The sequence below is a fragment of the Bidens hawaiensis genome, unplaced genomic scaffold, assembly GCF_021521415.1.
Source record: "Bidens hawaiensis isolate Kalapana, Puna unplaced genomic scaffold, B.hawaiensis_p1.1 tig00033831_1, whole genome shotgun sequence".
Lineage (NCBI taxonomy): Eukaryota > Viridiplantae > Streptophyta > Magnoliopsida > Asterales > Asteraceae > Bidens > Bidens hawaiensis.
In genome coordinates, this window is record NW_027495813.1 from 72658 (window position 1) to 91884 (window position 19227).

Here is a 19227-nt window from a genome sequence, read left to right on the forward strand (position 1 = left end):
TACTTGTGGTGAAAAGATTGATCAAACCACACTAGTAAGAAAAATCTTAACCTCAATGCCCGATAGGTTTTTGCATATAATTGCTTCGATTGAGCAATTTACTGATCTAAAGCAAGTAACCGTGGACGATATTATAGGGAGGCTTAAAACCTATGAGGAAAGGATTAAATCCAAAAGAGGAGTTGTGACCGACACTCAAGATAAACTCTTGTTCAAACATCATGACAAGAGTGAGGGTCATGGGAAAAAGTTTGGAAATCATGGACCAAAGAGGTTTAATGCATCACGAAAGAATTGGCGTGATGGCAAGAGAAAACATGTTAATAAGGATGAAAAATCATCTCAACATTCCCTTTACAATAAACCTAAGAAATCTCAAAGAGATGTGAGTAAGGTTAAGTGCTATAAATGCAAGAGGCGTGGGCATTATGCCAACACATGTCCTCAAAAGAAAAAATCACATAAGCAATCTAATTTAGTGGACGAAGAACCCATGTTGTTGATGGCAGTTCTTAGAGAACATGAGATCCATCAAAAAAAATTTCTAAATGAAAAGGAAATTAAGTCAATCTATATACAACCATCAATGAAAGTCTATGGTTCTTAGACAATGGTGAAAGTAACCATATGACTGGTAATAGACAATATTTCAAAGAACTAGACGAAAATATCCCTTGACGAGTTTGTTTTGGTGATGGTTTGTATGTAGAAATTAAAGGGAGAGGCTCAATTATGTTGGAATGCAAGAATAAGGAACAAAGAATTATATCTCATGTTTACTACATTCAAAGTTTGAGAAGCAATATTCTGAGCCTCAAACAATTAACAGAAAACGGCTGCAAAGTTCTATTACAATGTGACTCTTTATTTCTGTATGATCATAATCAAATGTTGCTAATGAAAGTTACACTCTCAAAGAATAGACTTTACAATATCAATTTGAAAATTGGTGAACCTGTTTGTTTATTGTCCAAATTAGATGACGAGGCGTGGTTGTGGCATGCTCGGTTGGGTCATCTTTAACATAATAAAGTCAATGACTCATAAAATCTTGGTTCAAGGTATTCCTTGTGTTAATCATGCGAGTCAAGTGTGTGACGCATGTCTCTTGGGAAAGCACGTTAGAGCCCCATTCCCGAACCAAGCCAAGTTTAAATCTGTTAAACCATTAGACTTGGTTTACGGAGACCTTTGTGGTCCTATATTACCACCTACTTATTCTGGAAAGAAATATATTTTCCTACTTGTAGACGATTGTACTCGTTAAATGTGGGTATATTTCTTAACTTCTAAAGATCAAGATTTTGAAGTTTTTAAAGAATTTAAAAGGATGGTGGAAAACGCGGTTGGAACCAAATTGAAAATGTTAAGAACTGATAGAGGAGGAGAGTTCACATCAAGTGAATTCCATCAGCTCTGTAAAGATAATGGTATAGCCAGACAACTTACAGCACCCTATTCACCGCAACAGAACGGTGTGGTTGAACGTAGAAATAGAACTATGTTGTCTACTACTCGTAGCATTATGAAGGCTATGCCATTGCCTCAAAAATTTTGGAGTGAAGCTGTAAGGCATACCATATACATTTTAAACAGATTCCTAACTAAAGCACTAATGAATGCTACACCTTTTGTAGCGTTAAAAGGTAGAAAACCAAACCTAAAACATTTAAGGGTCTTTGGGTGTGTGCATATGCTAAGGTACCATCAAATCATCTTGCCAAATTAGATGACAAAAGTGTGAAAATGGTATACTTGGGAGTTGAGGAAGGATTAAAAGCATATAGACTTTATGATCCCAATACTAAACGAATTTGCATCAGTCGAGATGTAAAATTCTTGGAAAAGGATTCATGAAATTGGAAGGAGTGCATGAATGAAGTTGGTAGTGAGGAACCTGAATGGGTAGACTTCATTGTTGAGGATAACTTTAATAAAGTTCCTCAAGAAAACAATGAAACAATCCCGGTGACTCGAGAGGATGAATATACGAGAGATAATGACCAAGAATATGAAGAACCATTATCTCCTAATTTTCCTACCAACTCTGTCACACCTCTAACATACACTAATGAGCCAAATTCAGCCGGGGTTGCTGAATATAGACCAATTACTGATAGCTCATTAAATTCTTTTTATCATACACCATTGAGAGGTTTTAAACCTTTGGGAGATGTGTATAAAAGGTCCAAAAAGGTTAACACTGATGTTAACGAACTTTTCCTGGCTGAAGAAGAACCTCATAATTACAAGCTGAGATAGACTCAATCAATAAGAATAATACTTGGAAATTGACCAAATTACCCAATGATCATAAGGCAATCGTCCTAAAATGGGTATTCAGGACCAAAAGAGATGCGAGCGGGGAGATAATATAGCATACGGCTCGTTTGGTAGCCAAAGGCTATGTACAAAAGCATGGTTTAAAATTTGATGAAGTCTTTGCTCCTTAGCCCACATAGAGACAGTTCGTCTCATCTTAGCTCTTGAAGCTTATAATGGATGGAAAGTACATCACCTTGATGTAAAATCCGCATTCCTACATGGCGAATTGAAGGAAGAAGTCTATGTTTCACAGCCCGAAGGATTTGTGAAAACACAAGATACAGGAAAGGTCTACAAACTTTCCAAATCATTATACGGACTTAGACAAGCGCCACGTGCATGGAATGTGACACTTGATCACACTTTAAAATCACTTGATTTTAAGAAGTGCACGTTGGAACATGCAGTCTATATGAAGAAAAGCAAAACTTCTACTTTGCTTGTTGGAGTCTATGTTGATGATCTAATAATAACTGGATCTTCAAATAAAGAAATAGACTCGTTCAAATCTCAAATGGAAGAAAAATTTGAGATGAGTGACCTTGGGTTATTGGCTTACTATTTTGGTATAAAAGTTACCCAATCAGGGGTGAAATATCTATCAAGCAAGCTAGTTACATTACACAGATTCTAAAGAATGCTGGAATGTCGGATATTAATGAAACCAAAATCCCTATGAACCCTGGTACACTCTTGACTAAAACCGAAGGTGGAAAATCGGTTGATCCCACTGAATATAGAAGTCTGATTGGATGCTTAAGGTATCTACTTCATACTAGACCAGATTTATCATATCAAGTTAGATTACTTAGCATGTTTATGCAAAAACCTAAAGAACACCATTTCAAAGCCATTCATCAAGTTCTACGTTATATCAAAGGCACTAAAGACTTCGATATAACTTATAAGAGGAATGGAGGATGTAAAATAACCGGTTAAAGTGATAGCATTTATGGTGTTAATACTATAGAAGGAAAAGGCACTACGGGAATAGTGTTCTATTTTGGGAATTCTCCCATAACTTGGTGCACACAAAAGCAACAAACTGTGGCACTCTCTTCATGTGAATCCGAATTCATGGCTGCAACGGTTGCATCATGTCAAGCACTGTAGCTAAAGAGACTACTAAGTGAACTCACCGGATGGAAGGAAGAAAAGATTACATTATATGTCGACAACATATCTGCTATGCGCTGATGAAGAACCCGGTGTTTCATGGAAGAAGTAAACACATTGACACCCGTTATCATTTCATAAGGGAATGTGTCGAAGACAATCACATCACTGCTGAACACATAAGTGGAGAACTTCAAAGAGTGGACATCTTAACAAAAGCATTGGCAAGGATAAAGTTTGCTACAATGAGAAAAATGCTCGGTGTTGAAGACTTACTTGTTCGTGATTAAGGGGGTGAATGTTAGATTTAATCCCTCCAAGTTAGAGTCTAGGGTTAGTTATGTAAATATGTCATAGTATGTTTTAGTTAGTTTTAATATTGACGTATTGTAGAAGGATTGAAGTTGTAATTAGTATTAAGATCAATAGACATGTACGTCTATATATACCTTCAAATCAATAAAGAATTCATACATTTTGCAAATTGTTATCTTGTTATTTTCATTGATCGATCATTCATTCTTTTATCTTGGGCAACAACCCATTATGCTGACTCAGCTGCAGGTGAACAGTTATTGTTGCTATTGAATGATTAGCTCGTGTTCATCATCCGAGCGCTCAGTAAAAAGTGATAATGGCATTTTATCTTTATGATTTGTTATGAATGAGTCCACTCAGTTTATGTCTAACGTGTCATACAGATAACATAGAAGTATAAAACTATGTTTGCTAGAAAGGAAATTGGTTTAATATTGTCCAACTGTATCTTAATGCATAAAATCCTAAATCTTAAATCAATTTAATAAAAAAACAATATTATTATTTGAATAAAATATTTAATCAAAATTGACAAACTAAATTAATAAAAAATTAAAACTTTTATACATAAAGTGTTTCAGGAAAATTCAACCCGTCCCATTTTAACCAGCGAAAAAATCTACTTGTTTTGGCTGAAACGTGTTGGACGGGTCAACAACACCTGCTCGTCTTGACCATTTTGGCACCTCTAGTTGTAACCATATATAACAGGAATTAGAGAATAATATGCATGGATGTCACTTAGCTATTGTAAATGGTATGAAGACCCAAGATCGGACCAGAGGTGCCTCAGTCAGGTTGGGCCAGGCGGAAATATATTGGGTTTTGGAACCGAACGGGCCATGTCATTTTATCAACCATTTTATGGCAAATCGTTGAAGCCCTTATAGCATTATCTCAGCCTTAAACCACAATGCTTGAAAGTTGAACCATGGTCTTTGTAACTGAGTTTCATTATTATTTATAGGATTGTCTTTGACTGCTGCCTTTGTGTAGGGCGGGTGCTTACGACCACCTTTCTTTCTAAAGCCACCCGTCAAATGTTCCAAATAAACATATAACTTAAGTTAAAAGTCACAATAATTTTACAGGTATGATATTTGTTACTAGGTTTTAAAATTGTTAGCTTTTATAGAAATTTCATGTTAATTAATCACTATATTTAAGCTTTAAACAGTTCTATCTTATTAAACAACTCAGGAACACGCTTGTTACAAGCCATTGTGTTGGGATACTATTTTAAAACCAATTTTTGTATACATTCCAAAAGTGACAACTTGACTGTTAAAAAATGACAGATATGATCTGATATATAAACTTGAAAGGTTAAACATGATGATCAAAATTAATGCAATACAAGTATAAAAACTCATAAGTATGATATTGAGAGCTATACATTATAATTCATAAAACTTAAAGTGAAAATATTAGAAACCGGCATCAATATAAACAGTTAAATACGACATATATTATCCATATTACCTAATCACACTTGCGCTTCTTAGAAGATATGTGATGTTTAATTAAATATATCACTCCATATTTCCCATCTCCACTTCAACCTAGGCCAACGGGCCTCACACACTTTCAGATACAGTATCAACAACATCAGCATGGATGAGTAAGTAGACCTCTGACGAGCTGACACAATGGTCCAAAACACAAGCAACAGACGACAAAGTTGATGATGGGTTAAATAACCTCAACTATACACATATTGTTTTCAATTTTTTCCTCGGACCTAAAATCACACGGTCTTTTGTGTTCAACCAAGCTTCTATTTCCGACCAAGCAGTTGAATCTATACACAGAGAGCTCACGTTCGGAAAAACCATGAATACCTTCGCTAGGCTCAATTTTGAATCTCGGGCGTCTGCTGGTGCCTTGGGTTGCGAATACAATGTCAAAGTTTCAACAGTTTGTGTGATTGGGAATTTCGAAGTAAGGAGATAATATGTGGAGATTCCAGCGAAAGTGTTTCCAAATTCTCACACTTTTTGAAGTTGAATGTGCCCACGTGTTCATAGTTATCAAGGATCAGATGAAAGCGAGATAACATGGGAGCTTCAACATGAATTGCAACAGGCACGATATTATCAATTTTGAGTGTAATGAGGTTGGGGGTGATTAGAGTCAAAGATAATGGATAATCATGCCCTCGAACATCTACCATGTTAAGAACTTGAAGATTAGGGAAACACTTGTTCAAGTTGTTTAGGTTTTCATCATCAAAATCAATATCTTCGAGTGTCAAACTTGTTAGCATTGGCATTGGATTCAAATTGTGGAGAGACAAATATCCGTACGCGAAGTTTAAGTGTAGAAGATTATCACCAGCATCAAAATGCCATAATGAATTAATTAAGCTTAACAAAACAGCTAATAATCATGACAATATTGTTTTATAAAGAATTGAATGTATGATATCTATATATATAACATGTCCTTACAATATGCAGAAATCAGTGGCAAATTAACATTAGCAGGTTAGGGTTTGCAATTCAGAAAGGGGTGGCGGCGCAGCTTGTTGCCCGCCTACCTGCTATGTTGATGTAATATCTATGTTTCTATATAATGATTATATATATATATACTAAAATCAAGAATCTAATTGTATTAGTTTTATATTTTTATAAAAAAAATAAAAAAAATTAACATTCGATTTAAGTCCACTACATGACACACGAAGGAAAGACATTGACAGTGATTTCAATGATCTGGAGACCCTAGACAGCCACTCCTTAAGGAAATCGACGTCGCTGAGGATGAAATCATTTGTACGATATATGCTTGATACTCACCGATTCAACAGTTTCCAACTTGAAAATAAGACTGAGAAAAATTTTCTTGAAAGAGTCGGGCCGAAAATCGGTATGACTAGCTCTATACTTTAATTGAGCCATAATCGGTATGACTTCTTATAATCCCCTCACGCATCTTAAACCCCCATATTTACTTCAATGACCCATACTGATAGAGGCCGATTCGAGATGACTAATCTCCCAAGATAATGACCCTTTGAGCGGGTTAGACTTCAAAGAAATAAGATAAGGAACAAGACATGTAATTTACTTCAATATTCTTCTTAATATTAAACATAACAATAAGGCCTTATATAGGCATACAAACTTGAAAGAGATAAATATGCAAGTGTAATAACTGATGAGAACATGGACTAATAAGAAACTACCCACTAACATAAAATAAACAAACTAGTAAAATATTAAAAAGAAACTAATTAAAACAAGAAGTTGCATGTTGAACGTGGGTTGACCAAGGGGTATTGCATGGCATGAAGACTTGAACGTGGGATCATATCAATACTCCCCGCCTAAAAAACGGCATTGTCCTCAAGGCCGATATCAGTTGTTCCCACGGTGGTCGCCATTCGAGGCGGACAACCACATACATGGCATTCACAACAATTCGCCATGGTGGGCGCCATTCACGTGCGTCGGTTGGGACCCATGGCTTTACTTGATGGAGTTGTGATGGTGGGCTACCTAATACACCAACTACGGTGGTAGATGATTTGGTCTGATCTTTCCAGAACTGTGAACACCTTCGCTAAGGTCAGTTTTGAATCGTCTCTTGCTGCGTTGGTCCGCGTACACAATGCTAGAGTTTCTACTGTTTTTGTGATTGGGAATTCCGAAAGTAAGGAGCCAATGTAGGAAGAATTATCCAGCGAGAGTGTTTTCAAATTCTCAAACTTTTTGATTGTGAACGTGTGTGCGGGTTTAAGGTTGTAAATCGTAAGATGAAAGTGAGATAACATGGGAGCTTCAACATGAATCGCAGGGGGGCATGATGCATTTAATTACGAGTGTGATGAAGTTTGGGGTGATCAGCGTCAAAGAATCTAGCGAATCATAAAATGCGACGCAATGGAAGGCTTGGAGGTCGGGAAGGTGGAGCTTAAGATATTGAAGCTCTCTAATAACACTCAACTTAAGAACTTGAAGATTCGGGAAACACTGATTCAACTGATCGTTTAGGTGTTTGTCATCTACATCCACGTCTATCAATTCAAGTGCCAAACTTGTGAGCGTTGGCATTGGGTGCAAATTTTGCATAGAAAAAAGTCCGTACCCGAGCTTTAAGTTAACAAGATTATGACCTGGAATCAAAATTTCTTAATTAAGTAAAAACAATCAACTTAAATTGACCAAAACAGCTAACAATATATATTACTAGAAGATATAATATAATTGAACATGAGCTTACAATACGCAGAAATCAGCAGCAAAACATTCGACTTAGGTTTCGTATATGAAAACCTTGAAGGAACACCTACAGACATTGAAAGTGATTTCAAGGATCCGGAAACCTTAGGCAACCAGGCCCTAATGAAATCCTCGTCTCTGAAAATGAAATCATCGGTGTCGATACTCACCGATTCAACGGTTTCCAACATTAAAATAAAATCCAAAAAATCTTCTTGAAAGAATTGGGATCCCTAGACCTTGAATTGATGCTTCTAGAATAAAGATTAATGGATCGAAGGCCCGGAAACACAGCATTGAAAGCCTTGGAAACCACTCGGCAACGAGCAACCTCAGCTGAGTTATTGAGTCGGCTCAGTATTTGGAGAAGCAACGAGTCATGGAGTTTGTCCATGGAACCGAGAGAGAAATAAAACTCAAAACCCTACAACGATAAACATATGCTATGCATTCTCTTTTGCAGTTCTATGGGCCTCCACCTGACAGGCTGACAGAAATAAAACAATGCATAAATAAAAGTTAGAATATTTTTTTAAAGTCAAAAGATACTTATATTGATGGTCATTAAACTCAAAACGATTACAATAAAGTGATAGGCAAACGGGTAACAAGCTGCGTCAGAACCCCTTTTGAATAGCAAAGCAAACGGTTGATTACTTCAGGCAATAATCTTCATTTGACTTGAAATATGTTTCTTAGTTTGACTCATCATCCGGTTTACCATCTTTTAATGGTTCGACAACCTAATGGTTTTCTAGTACAACTTGTGGAGGAAGTGGCGAAGCTTGGACTAAGACACCGAGGGGGCCGGATTCAAAATGTATACAAAATTTCACAAACGAAGGTGGCCGGGCACAAATTTTCGGCCAAAAAGGGCTAAGTTTGCACTACGTAAAAAAATTTTCGGCCGAAAACGGCTAAATATTACATTACGTATAAGAAATTTCGGCCGAAAACGGCTAAATTTTACACTACGTATAAAAATTTTGGGTTGAAAATGGCTAAATTTTACACTACGTATAAATAGTTTTGGCCGAAAACGGCTAAATTTACACTACGTATAAATAATTTGGACCGAAAACGGCTAAATTTACACCACGTATAAAAAATTCCAGACGAAAACGGGTAAATTTACACTACTGCGTAAAAAAACAGGGGGCGGGCCCCTAGGCCCTAAGCAATCTTCGCCACTGTGTGGAGGCGGTATTGGAATCGAAAAAATGTTATCATGTCGTTATAATTTGGATTGTTTGTGGTCATATTATTAAAGAGATTGAAATGATAGAGATGATTAGGTACTTTTATAAAAGATTATTTATATTGAGAAAAATGAGTAATTAATGAGGTAAACAAAATATTTTCTTGGGTTTTGATCGATCTTGAAAACGATAATATTTTGTAATTCATATTTTTGTTTTAATAAAGCTTTAATGTTCTGGGGATGAATTAGTTTTTTTTTAACCTGGCCCGCCTCCTCGTCCGTCTCCTTGTCCGGCATCCAGACCCATGGTTACAACGCGTGCCGTTTTTTTTGGACTTCATCGAAACACAAGCATTATGTATGCTCTTTATGAGTAGTTTATCATTTACTAGGCACGGTTTTGTGGTGTTGAAATCACTTTCAACGTCAAATCTTTGTGTGTTCTCTTGGGTACTATGAGTCATTAATTAATGTAATTAAGAAATTTAGTGTATTTTCACATAGTTTTTTTAAGATGTGCCATCATCTTCATCTTTCTGATCTCAATTTCATCTTGCACACATTTTCATGTTATATCGATTTCTAGACTTTAATGTTCCATTTTCGGCAAGGCCAACCCTGAAGAAATTACGTGATCCCTAACTACCTGCATGCATGGTGGCTCGTTCGTGTGGTGGTTACGTATCTTGAGGTGGAAGAATAAGCCACGTCACCCTCGTGGATTAGTGTGTTACGTGTTTCCTTTATTTATGCTTAAAATAATGGGTCAATTGGTGAATCTTTTACTGATTGATTTTAGCTAGTTATTTCAGATTTTTTAGGCTTCTTTTAGTATTTGGGATTCTTTATTCAAGTCTAAAAGGACTTCTTGTAATAGGACTTATCAAATATAACTTTTTAAAAAGGAGTTTTCAAGAAAAATGTTTGGATTAACTTATAAATAATAAATCAATAGGCGATAAATTGGTGTTAAATTGATGGTGATAGGGATAGCTGCAAAGGTTAAATTGATGATGGTAGGGATGTAGTTGAGAGCCATAGATGTTAAATTGGTGTTAAATTGATGATGGTAGGGATGTAGTTGAGAGATGTGGGTGTTGAATTAAATTGATGGTGGCAAGGTGTAGTTGAGAGCTTGGTGGTGGTAGGGATGATTGAGAGCTGCAAGGTGCCTTCTCATCAAACCCAAAAGTTCATAAAGTTAGGATTTCTTAACTTTAAAAAACTTTCCTTTTTACACTTGGTGAGAAGTTAAAACCCAAAAAAACTTTTGGGTTACCAAACATCTCCAGAAGTTAATAAAGCCAAAAGGAGTGCTCAATAAGGAATCCCAAACACCACCTTAAATGGGTGTTCCATCTCATGTACGTATTATTCGGTTTTCTCAGTTAATGAAAATTACGAGCCTTTGATTTCTATCGTTCTCATCTTTATTTGTCTAAAAATACCATCAAGCCCAACCTTGATAAATGGAGCAACGTAGAGGTGAACAAAAAGCCGGGCTGGGTACATATGGTTTCTAACCTGAACCGAAATAATTTTGGAAACCACGTAGTTAGTGTGAGATGTGAGAACAAAAACCCGGGTTGGGCAGCGAATATGGTTTGGACTCAGAATCGATTATCGGGTGCGTGGAGGCCCGCAGTAATATGAAATTCCAATATATGAAACACCTATATAAATAAATGCATGCCATATATTGTATCTTAGTGTTTTTATAGTGAGTCACCAAAATTTGTTTTCATGGACAAACTCCATGACTCTCTGCTTCTCCATATACTGAATCGACTCGATGACTCAGCTGACGTTGCACGCTGCCGAGTCGCTTCCAAGGCTTTCAATACTGTGTTTCCAGGCCTTCGGTCGATTAATCTTAACATCAATTTAAGCTTTCGGGATTCAAATTCTCTCAAGAAGGTATTTCTGGATCTTATTTTGAAACTGGAGACTGTTGAATCGGTCTGTATCGGCATACGTGACAACCTCAACGAAGACGAGTTCTTTAAGGAGTGGCTGCCAAGGGTTTCTGAATCGTTGAAATCATTGTCAATGTCTGGTAGACGTTTTTCACCCTGTGGGCGTGCTAAATCGAATGTTTTGCTGCTGATTTCTGCATATTGTAAGTACATGTTTATAGTTTCTGGTTATGTGTGTGTGTGTGTATATCGAATGGACAAATTGTTTTCATATATTATCAAAAAAAAAGGATCCTTAATAGAGAGCATGTAAACGGGCAACAGGCTGCTTCGGCGTCGTTGAGTTACTGTGCAGGACCCGCTGAACTCTTTTTAAAAAGACTTCTATGTGCAGGTCACAATCTTGTTACCTTAAAGCTCAAGTCCGCATGGCTGTGTACGCATAATTTGAATCCCGTGGCAATGCTAACAAGTTTGACACTTGAAGATATTGATTTCAATGATGAAAACCTAAACGAGTTGAACAAGTGTTTCCCTAATCTTCAAGTTCTTAACATGGAAGGTGTTAGAGGGCTTAAAAATCCCGAGATCCGCCATCTCAACCTCAAAGCCTGCCTTTTGGCGGATGTATATTCTGATTATCTACCATCTTTGACTCTTATCACACCCAATCTCATTGCCCTCAAAATTGCATGTTTCACGCAACCTGCAATTCATGTTGAAGCTCCCATGTTATCTCACTATCATCTAAGCATTACTGCCATTTATCCAGAAGGCGTATTCACCTCCGTACAGTATGAGAAGCCAAGAGTGTGGTCGGACACTTACTATATTAGCTCCTTACTTTCAAACTTCTCAACCACAAAATCACTACAAACTCTGAAACTGTATTTGGGAAGGAAGGGAATAAGAGACACCCCGGATTCAAAAGTGAGCATAATCAAGGTTTTGACGCCTTTCCCGAACGTGAGTTCTGAACGTATTAATTCACGTGTTTGGTCGGAAATAGAAGCCGGTTTCAACCCAAAAGACTTGGAGAATTTTAATGTTAGAAAAGAATTGAAATCAATATGTGCATATCTAATTTTCGGTGACCTGTCATGGACTATTTCATCTGTTGCTTGCGTTTTGGACAGATGTGTCGGCTTGTCAGAGGTCTCGTTGCTCATCCATAGCGATGTTAGTGGTAGTGAATCATCTAAAAGTTTCATGTTGAAGTGCATGGTACTTTGGCCTGGTTTGAAGTGGAAATGGGGAATATGGAATGAACATAGGGAAGATTCATGGATAACCGATGGTATATATGATAAAACACCACGGATCATCTAAGAAACACAGATTTTGTTTATTGAATTAAAACAACTAGGATTGATCATATATGAAAACACAGGAAGCTAACCTTCAGGACTTGCATTGTTTTGTCTGTTTTTTACAAATATTTTATGTTTTAAAAGAATAATAAAGACTATGTTTATTAAATACTTATCTATCTTTTATATAACTTATCCTATCAGGCTGAGAAGAAAAGGATTCAGAATTTTGTGCATATTTTTTTTAATTGGCATGTTGTGATTTGTGAGATGATTTGATAATGAATCAAGATGGATCATTGAAGTAAATAAGAAGTCATACCAGTTATGGCTTAATCAAAGTATACAGTCTGGTCTTCTGGTTTACAACTTTCATAACTTTTGTCACGTGAAGATAACCGTCCGACCAAATTTCTTGAAATCCTGATTTACCATAATCCTAAAACCAGTATATATGAGTTTTTAAAATGTATGAATGGTTTTGCCAAATTTTGAATGTATATGATCTTACCATTCTTGTTTCTTGACTTTACGCTTTATTCGGGTACACACATTGATTCAATTTATTAAGTATCTTCAAGGGCATATCAAATTAATCCCTTTGTCAATATGATTAATAAATATAAAGTTGTAAAAAAATAAAGCTACAAGAAAGCACAGGTTAAACTCAGAGCATTGTAGTTTTGGGCTGAGATAACGCTCAAAGGGCTTCAACGATTGGCTTCTAGACTTCCACAATATCTTTATGTCTGGTTCTGGTCCGGTCTTGGGTCTTCATAACCTCCACAATGGTTAAGTTGTGGGGTTGTAAATAGTTTATGAAAACAAATTTTAAGTTATTAAAATGGTCGAGACGAGCAGGTTGTGTTGACACGTCCAAACACATTTGGGCAAAAACTGTTGGGTTAATCGTTTTCCTCGTGGGTCACACGAGTAACAGGTCTGCAGGTGAACCGGTCGTGGGACGAGGTTGTGGATCAGTTCTTGATGGTCCACAATACCATCGGTTTCTTAAATCAAACCATGGTGCAAAGATATTGGTCTATGGTTATTTGTTTCATACAAACCTCTAAGAAAGAATAATGGGATTTCAGAGTGCATTTCAGTGGAGAAGAATGCAGGCAGGAAACAAACGAGAAAGTAAGTAGGAGATCTTAAAACGACGAAAAAGTTAACAAGTTAAAAAAATTTTGTTTAGATATAATTACATTCAAAGATACGTAAAGAACAAATTACAAAGAGAAAACAAAAATGTAGAACTTATTAATATCAAAACAATAAAGATATTGCAACTTGGTTTGGAAGTCTTCAAGTTATTTCAAGCGATTTCTCTCGATCTTATTTTGAAGTTGGAAACTGTTGAATTGGTGAGTATCGATTTCGTCCTCATCGAAGAGGATTTCCTTAAGGTCTGGCTGCCTAGAGTTTCCGGATCGTTGAAATCATTGATTCACTGTCGATGTCTGGTGGTATATCTAATTCGTCATCACAAATCATATAAGTATATTTCTCTGAATCTCAACGGTTGAAGCTCCTATGTTATCTCACTTTCGTCTTGGTGTTAATACTCTTAAACATGCACTAAAAGAGTTTCAGAATTTGAAAACACTTTGGCTGGACTCTCGCAATATTGGCTCCTTACTTTCAAAATTCCCAATCACAAAAACACTGACATTGTATTCGCAACTCAAGGAACCAGGATACGCTCTAGATTCAAAACTGAGCCTAGGGAAGGTGTTCATTATTTTCCCAAATGTGAGTTCTCTGTGTATTAATTCAACTGCTTGGTCGGAAATAAATGCTTGTTTGAACACAAAAGACCGGGAGATTTTGGGTGGGAGGAAAGGATTGAAAACAATATGTGCATATTTGAATTTCTTTGACCCGTCGTTGGCTTTCTCATCTGTTGCCCGTGTGTTGGATCAATGCATCAGCTTGTCAAATGTCTCATTGCTCATACATGGTGATGTTGTTGATACTGTATCTAAAAGTTTCATGTCTAAGTGCATGGCTCGTTGGCCTGGGTTGAATTGTTGTGTGTTCGCGGGACCTGAACCAACAAAAACAAGTGTTTCTAATTGATCATTACTTTTTCACACAGTACCTTTTAAGATGTGCCATCATCTTCATCTTTCTGATCTCCGTGTTATATCGATTTCTAGACTCTAGTGTTCAAATTCCGTCAAGGCCAACCCATCCTTGATAAACGAGCAATGTAGAGGTGAACAAAAAGCTGGGTTGGGCACATAAGGGTTATAACCCAAACCGAAATAATCTTGGAAATCAATTAGTGTGAGATATGAGAACAAAAAGCCGGGTTGGGCACAAAATATTGTTTGGACTCAGAATCGATTGTTTTGGCACACAGTAATAAGAAAGTCCAATATAAAGTATAAAACTCCAGAATAAATATATGACTAAATTCACCATTTTCGGTCAATTTTTTTGCCCTAAAATTTCCAAACTCAAATGGTAAAATGAACCGAACCAAAACCAAATAGTTTGAAATATCCAAAATCATATATTTTTTGGTTTTAGCCCAAAGCCGCGCCAACCCCCCCCCCCCCCCCTAATTGCTTCCATGCACAAACTCCATGACTCGCTGCTTCTCCAAATACTGAGTCGACTCGATGACTCAGCTGGCGTTGCTCGTTGCCGAGTATCTTCCAAGGCTTTCAATGCCGCGCCGCCGTCGTGTCTACCACCAGATCCGGCCTCAAGCCACTGCCGCGCCGCCGTCGCCGGAAAAGCGATTTCCGGCCTCAAGCCACTGCCGCGCCGCCGTCGTGTCTACCACCAGATCCAGTCACCACCACCGGCTACCAGTCATCGCGGCCAAGATAATTGTTCGCCGGAAAAGCACTCCTTGCCGTAGAATCTCTAATTCCGGCGGTTGCTGCCACCATCACCAACTCCACGGCCACCAAAAAACAAGATCCGGAGACCTTCCTGAACCACCACCCTTATAACCATCATAATACACACAACAAATCCAACCCGGAAAACCAACATCATCTTAAATTTGGCTGTGAAACTCCCAGATGTACAAAGACGAACTTCAAGCACGATTATTTCCTCAAATCTTCAAACATCAAACTTTAGTTTCAAAACTTCAACGGAATTAACGTCTCGGTTCGGGTAATAACGGAAATAGAACCCGAATATCAAGAGCAAAGTTGAATTATAAGATTCGACCCGCTCTTTTACCAATTGTAGGTCCTAAAATGACCACCGAACGGTTTTGCTCTCGATAAACGTGTCGAGACGGGTGCGGTATAAACAAACGATCGAACATAAATATAAATATAATATAAAGGATGGTGAACGACTCCGTAATCGGTAAAAGATTTATACAATAAACGAACCGATCCCACCCAATGTGAGCTCCCCTTGGGTGGTTGTTTACACCATAGAAAGGCACTCATAAATAAAACAATAAAGTCCTATTTATGGCAAAACACAAACAATCTAGAAGATCTTCTCCCGTTGAAGTTAAACGCGTGTTAAAGCTCTCGTTTCGTGTCTAGTTTTTTTGTCGGCCTCAATTATTTACTTGGTCATTAAATATAAAACGGGTTTCTTAATTTGATATCGCTAATCACACTTTTTAGCCTTACATCTGCTGCTAAGGGTGATTCTGAAGACCTAGTTGATTGTGTCACATATTCAACAGAAATCTAATCGAGATGGCTTTTATTTGGCATCAAACAATCTGAAAGCTTACAAGGATGTTGTTAGGGTATAAAATGTGATTTACTCTGTATTCGCTTAGCGCGTATGGTTACACTGACATGTTTTTGAATATTAGGCGCTGCATATACCAACCATTGCTGCAGTAGACGGTGATATAACTCTTGATCATCCAATGGACCCGGAAAGGAACAAAAGCATTCTGGTTGAGGCGCCATGTTCTGTGAGAAACCGGAAATGGAAACCCAAGGTATGCTAATGTTTTTTTCCCTGAAATATGTTATATTTACGGCCACCCGACGGTTGACCGCAAGCTAGCAATGCCTTCAAAGAAAAATTATCTGTAAGTACGAAATTAAACTGTTTAATAAAAATAAAATAAAAACATTTAACTAACCAGTGTTAAATTCGAGGACCCCAACACTTCCACCTCCTGGAGGGTCAAGCATATTATCAACCAAGTTCAACTCAAAAATTTCATTAAACCTCACTTGCAGCCGGTCAAAAATTACATCTAAGTCCAACAAGGGCTGAGCCCTTTTAAGAAGGAGACCAAATACTCAAGTAACTCTTCAAATATTTATGGTAAGATCTGGAAAAAAAAAGTTAAATTATTTTTAGTGTTCACATATCTGCTAGAAAATTAAGTGTTTTTCCTTTGCTTACATTGAAGTGTAGCCCAAGATGATAAAGCAGCAAGGAAGAATGGTTTTGTTTCTGTTTCAATTTGTCATATTTTTCTTGAAATTGTACATTCAAACAAATGAATATACATTTTTTTTGGCATGTAGGTTGGAGGTAGCGGTTCTGGACACAGGAGGGGTTGTTGGAGGCAAGGAGGAAATATAAATCCACTTTGTTCTAGTGTGTGCGTCTCTCTATAACTATAGATTTCTTGGTTTTAAATGGATTGTGGAGTATTGCTTTTTAAAGATCTGGTTTTGATACTGTGCACACAGATTGTTGGTTTTATCATTTACGGTTCAGTTAATTGAGTAGTGTTTGATGGTAGTTTTGATATTTTGTTGTTTATGGTTTTGGCATCCGATAGTGCACAACAGAATCGATTAGGCTGGTCGTGGTTAACCGGTTAAATCTAGTATTGAGACCAGTTTCATACAGGGGCAGAATATTAGTTGAACCAGCTAGGTTATAAATCCCTGTGAAGGCTTGGCTTGTTAGTGATGGTTATAAATCCAGCTAGCATGTGTTATACGTGTACAAACCATCGATGTCCTAATTTACACAACAATCAAAATGATTTGATCATTTATTCGACCTGTAGAATTAGGTTCGTGTTGGTTGGATAGTGTGTGTTCTTGGAATGCATATGATGTAGTTTGAGCCCGACCCCTTCGTTCTTATGCTCGGTAGTATATATTTGTCATTTTTGGGCCGAAAATTTTTATGAATTTACCCGTTTCCGACCGAAATTTTGAGCCCGACCCCCTCTGGTTTATGAAGTTTTTTATACATATTGAGTCTGGGCCCCTCAGCGTGTATGTCTAAGCGAATATGATTTGGACTCAGAATCGATTATCGGGTGCATGGAGGCCCGTAATAATATGAAATTCCAATATAACACATCGATATAAAAAAATGCATGCCATATATCATATCTTAGGGTTTTTAGTGAGTCGCCAAAATTTGTTTTCATGGACAAACTCCATGACTCTCTGCTTCTCCATATAATGAGTCGACTCGATGACTCAGCTGACGTTGCATGCTGCCGAGTCGCTTCCAAGGCTTTCTATTGTGTTTCCAGGCCTTCGATCGATTAATCTTAACATCAATTTAAGCTTTCGGGATTCGAATTCTCTAAAGATGGTATTTGTGGATCTTATTTTGAAACTCGAGACTGTTGAATCGGTCAGTATCAACATATGTGACAACCTCAACGATGACGAGTTCTCTAAGGAGTGGCTGCCCAGGGTTTCTGAATCGGTCAGTATCGTTGAGTAACAAGTCTGCATGTGAACCGGTCATGGGGCGAAGTTGTGGATCAGTTCTTGATGGTCCTTGTCAACTTCTTTTTTGACGTAAAGGAAGTACAATTCTCAACTTTAGTAGTAGGGTAATACAAACCATCGGTTTTTAAAATCAAACCATGGTGCACAGTTGCCGGTGTATGATTATTTGTTTCATACAAACCTATAAGGAAGAAATGAGATTTCAGAGTGCATTTCAGTGGAGAAGAATGCAGGCAGGCAACCAACGAGAAAGTACGTAGGAGATCTTAAAACGAAGAAAAAGTTATCAAGTTAAGAAAATTATGTTTAGATATAATTACATTCAAAATACGTAAAGAACAAATTACAAACAGAAATCACTGTCTAGAGTTTCCAGATCGTTGAAATCACTGTTGATGTCTGGTGTTGGTTTTTCACGTAGTCTAATTAAGTTCATGTTTATATGTACTTTCTAGTAATGCTCATTCAGCACTTTATAATTTTTTTTTTGAATCTAATATTTTTTTTTTTACTCCAATATGCAGCTATTTTATATAATTTACTATAAAACGATTACAATAAAGTGGCAGGCAAACGTGCAACAAGCTGCGCCGCAACCCCCTTTGTTTTAATTAATTAAGGAGTATTGCTTCCTTTGATATATGCAGGTCATAATCTTGTTAACCTAAATCTCAATTGTGCATTGTTGTCTATGCACAGTTTGGATCTAATGCCAATGCTAACAAGTTTAACACTTCAATCTACAAGATTAGAAGACAGAGACCTAAACGAGCTGAATAAGTGTTTCCACAATCTGCAGGATCTTAAATTGATAAATGTTAGAGGGCTTGAAGATCCTAACATACACCTTCTTAACTTAAATATTATCGTAATTCTCTATCGTCTTTGACTCTAATCGCCCCCAACCTCATCACACTCAAAATAAAAGGTTTCGTACGGTTTGCAATTCAAGTTGAAGCTCCCATGTTATCTCGCTTTTGTTTTAGTGTCAATACTCTTAAACAAGCACTCAAAGAGTTTCAGAATTTGAAAATACTTTGGCTGGACTTTCGCAATATTGGCTCCTTACTTTCAAAATTCCCGATCACAAAAACACTAACATGTATTCGCAACTCAAGGAACCAGGAGATGCTCTAGATTCAAAATTAAGCCTAG

At 37.1% G+C, this 19227-nt stretch overlaps 1 protein-coding gene and 1 pseudogene across 1 annotated transcript; one reads left to right on the plus strand and one right to left on the minus strand.

Moving 5' to 3' along the window:
* Positions 1-5278: 5278 nt before the first annotated feature.
* Positions 5279-9493, minus strand: LOC143585385 (F-box/LRR-repeat protein At4g29420-like; annotated as a pseudogene).
* A 1436-nt stretch (positions 9494-10929) lies between these two features.
* LOC143585386 (F-box/LRR-repeat protein At4g29420-like) lies at positions 10930-17101 on the plus strand. Its single transcript, XM_077067184.1, has 6 exons — positions 10930-11305; positions 11497-12399; positions 13944-14392; positions 16221-16352; positions 16894-16970; positions 17062-17101. The coding sequence occupies exons 1-6, from the start codon at positions 10930-10932 to the stop codon at positions 17099-17101; spliced, it is 1977 nt and encodes a 658-aa protein (XP_076923299.1).
* Positions 17102-19227: the final 2126 nt, after the last annotated feature.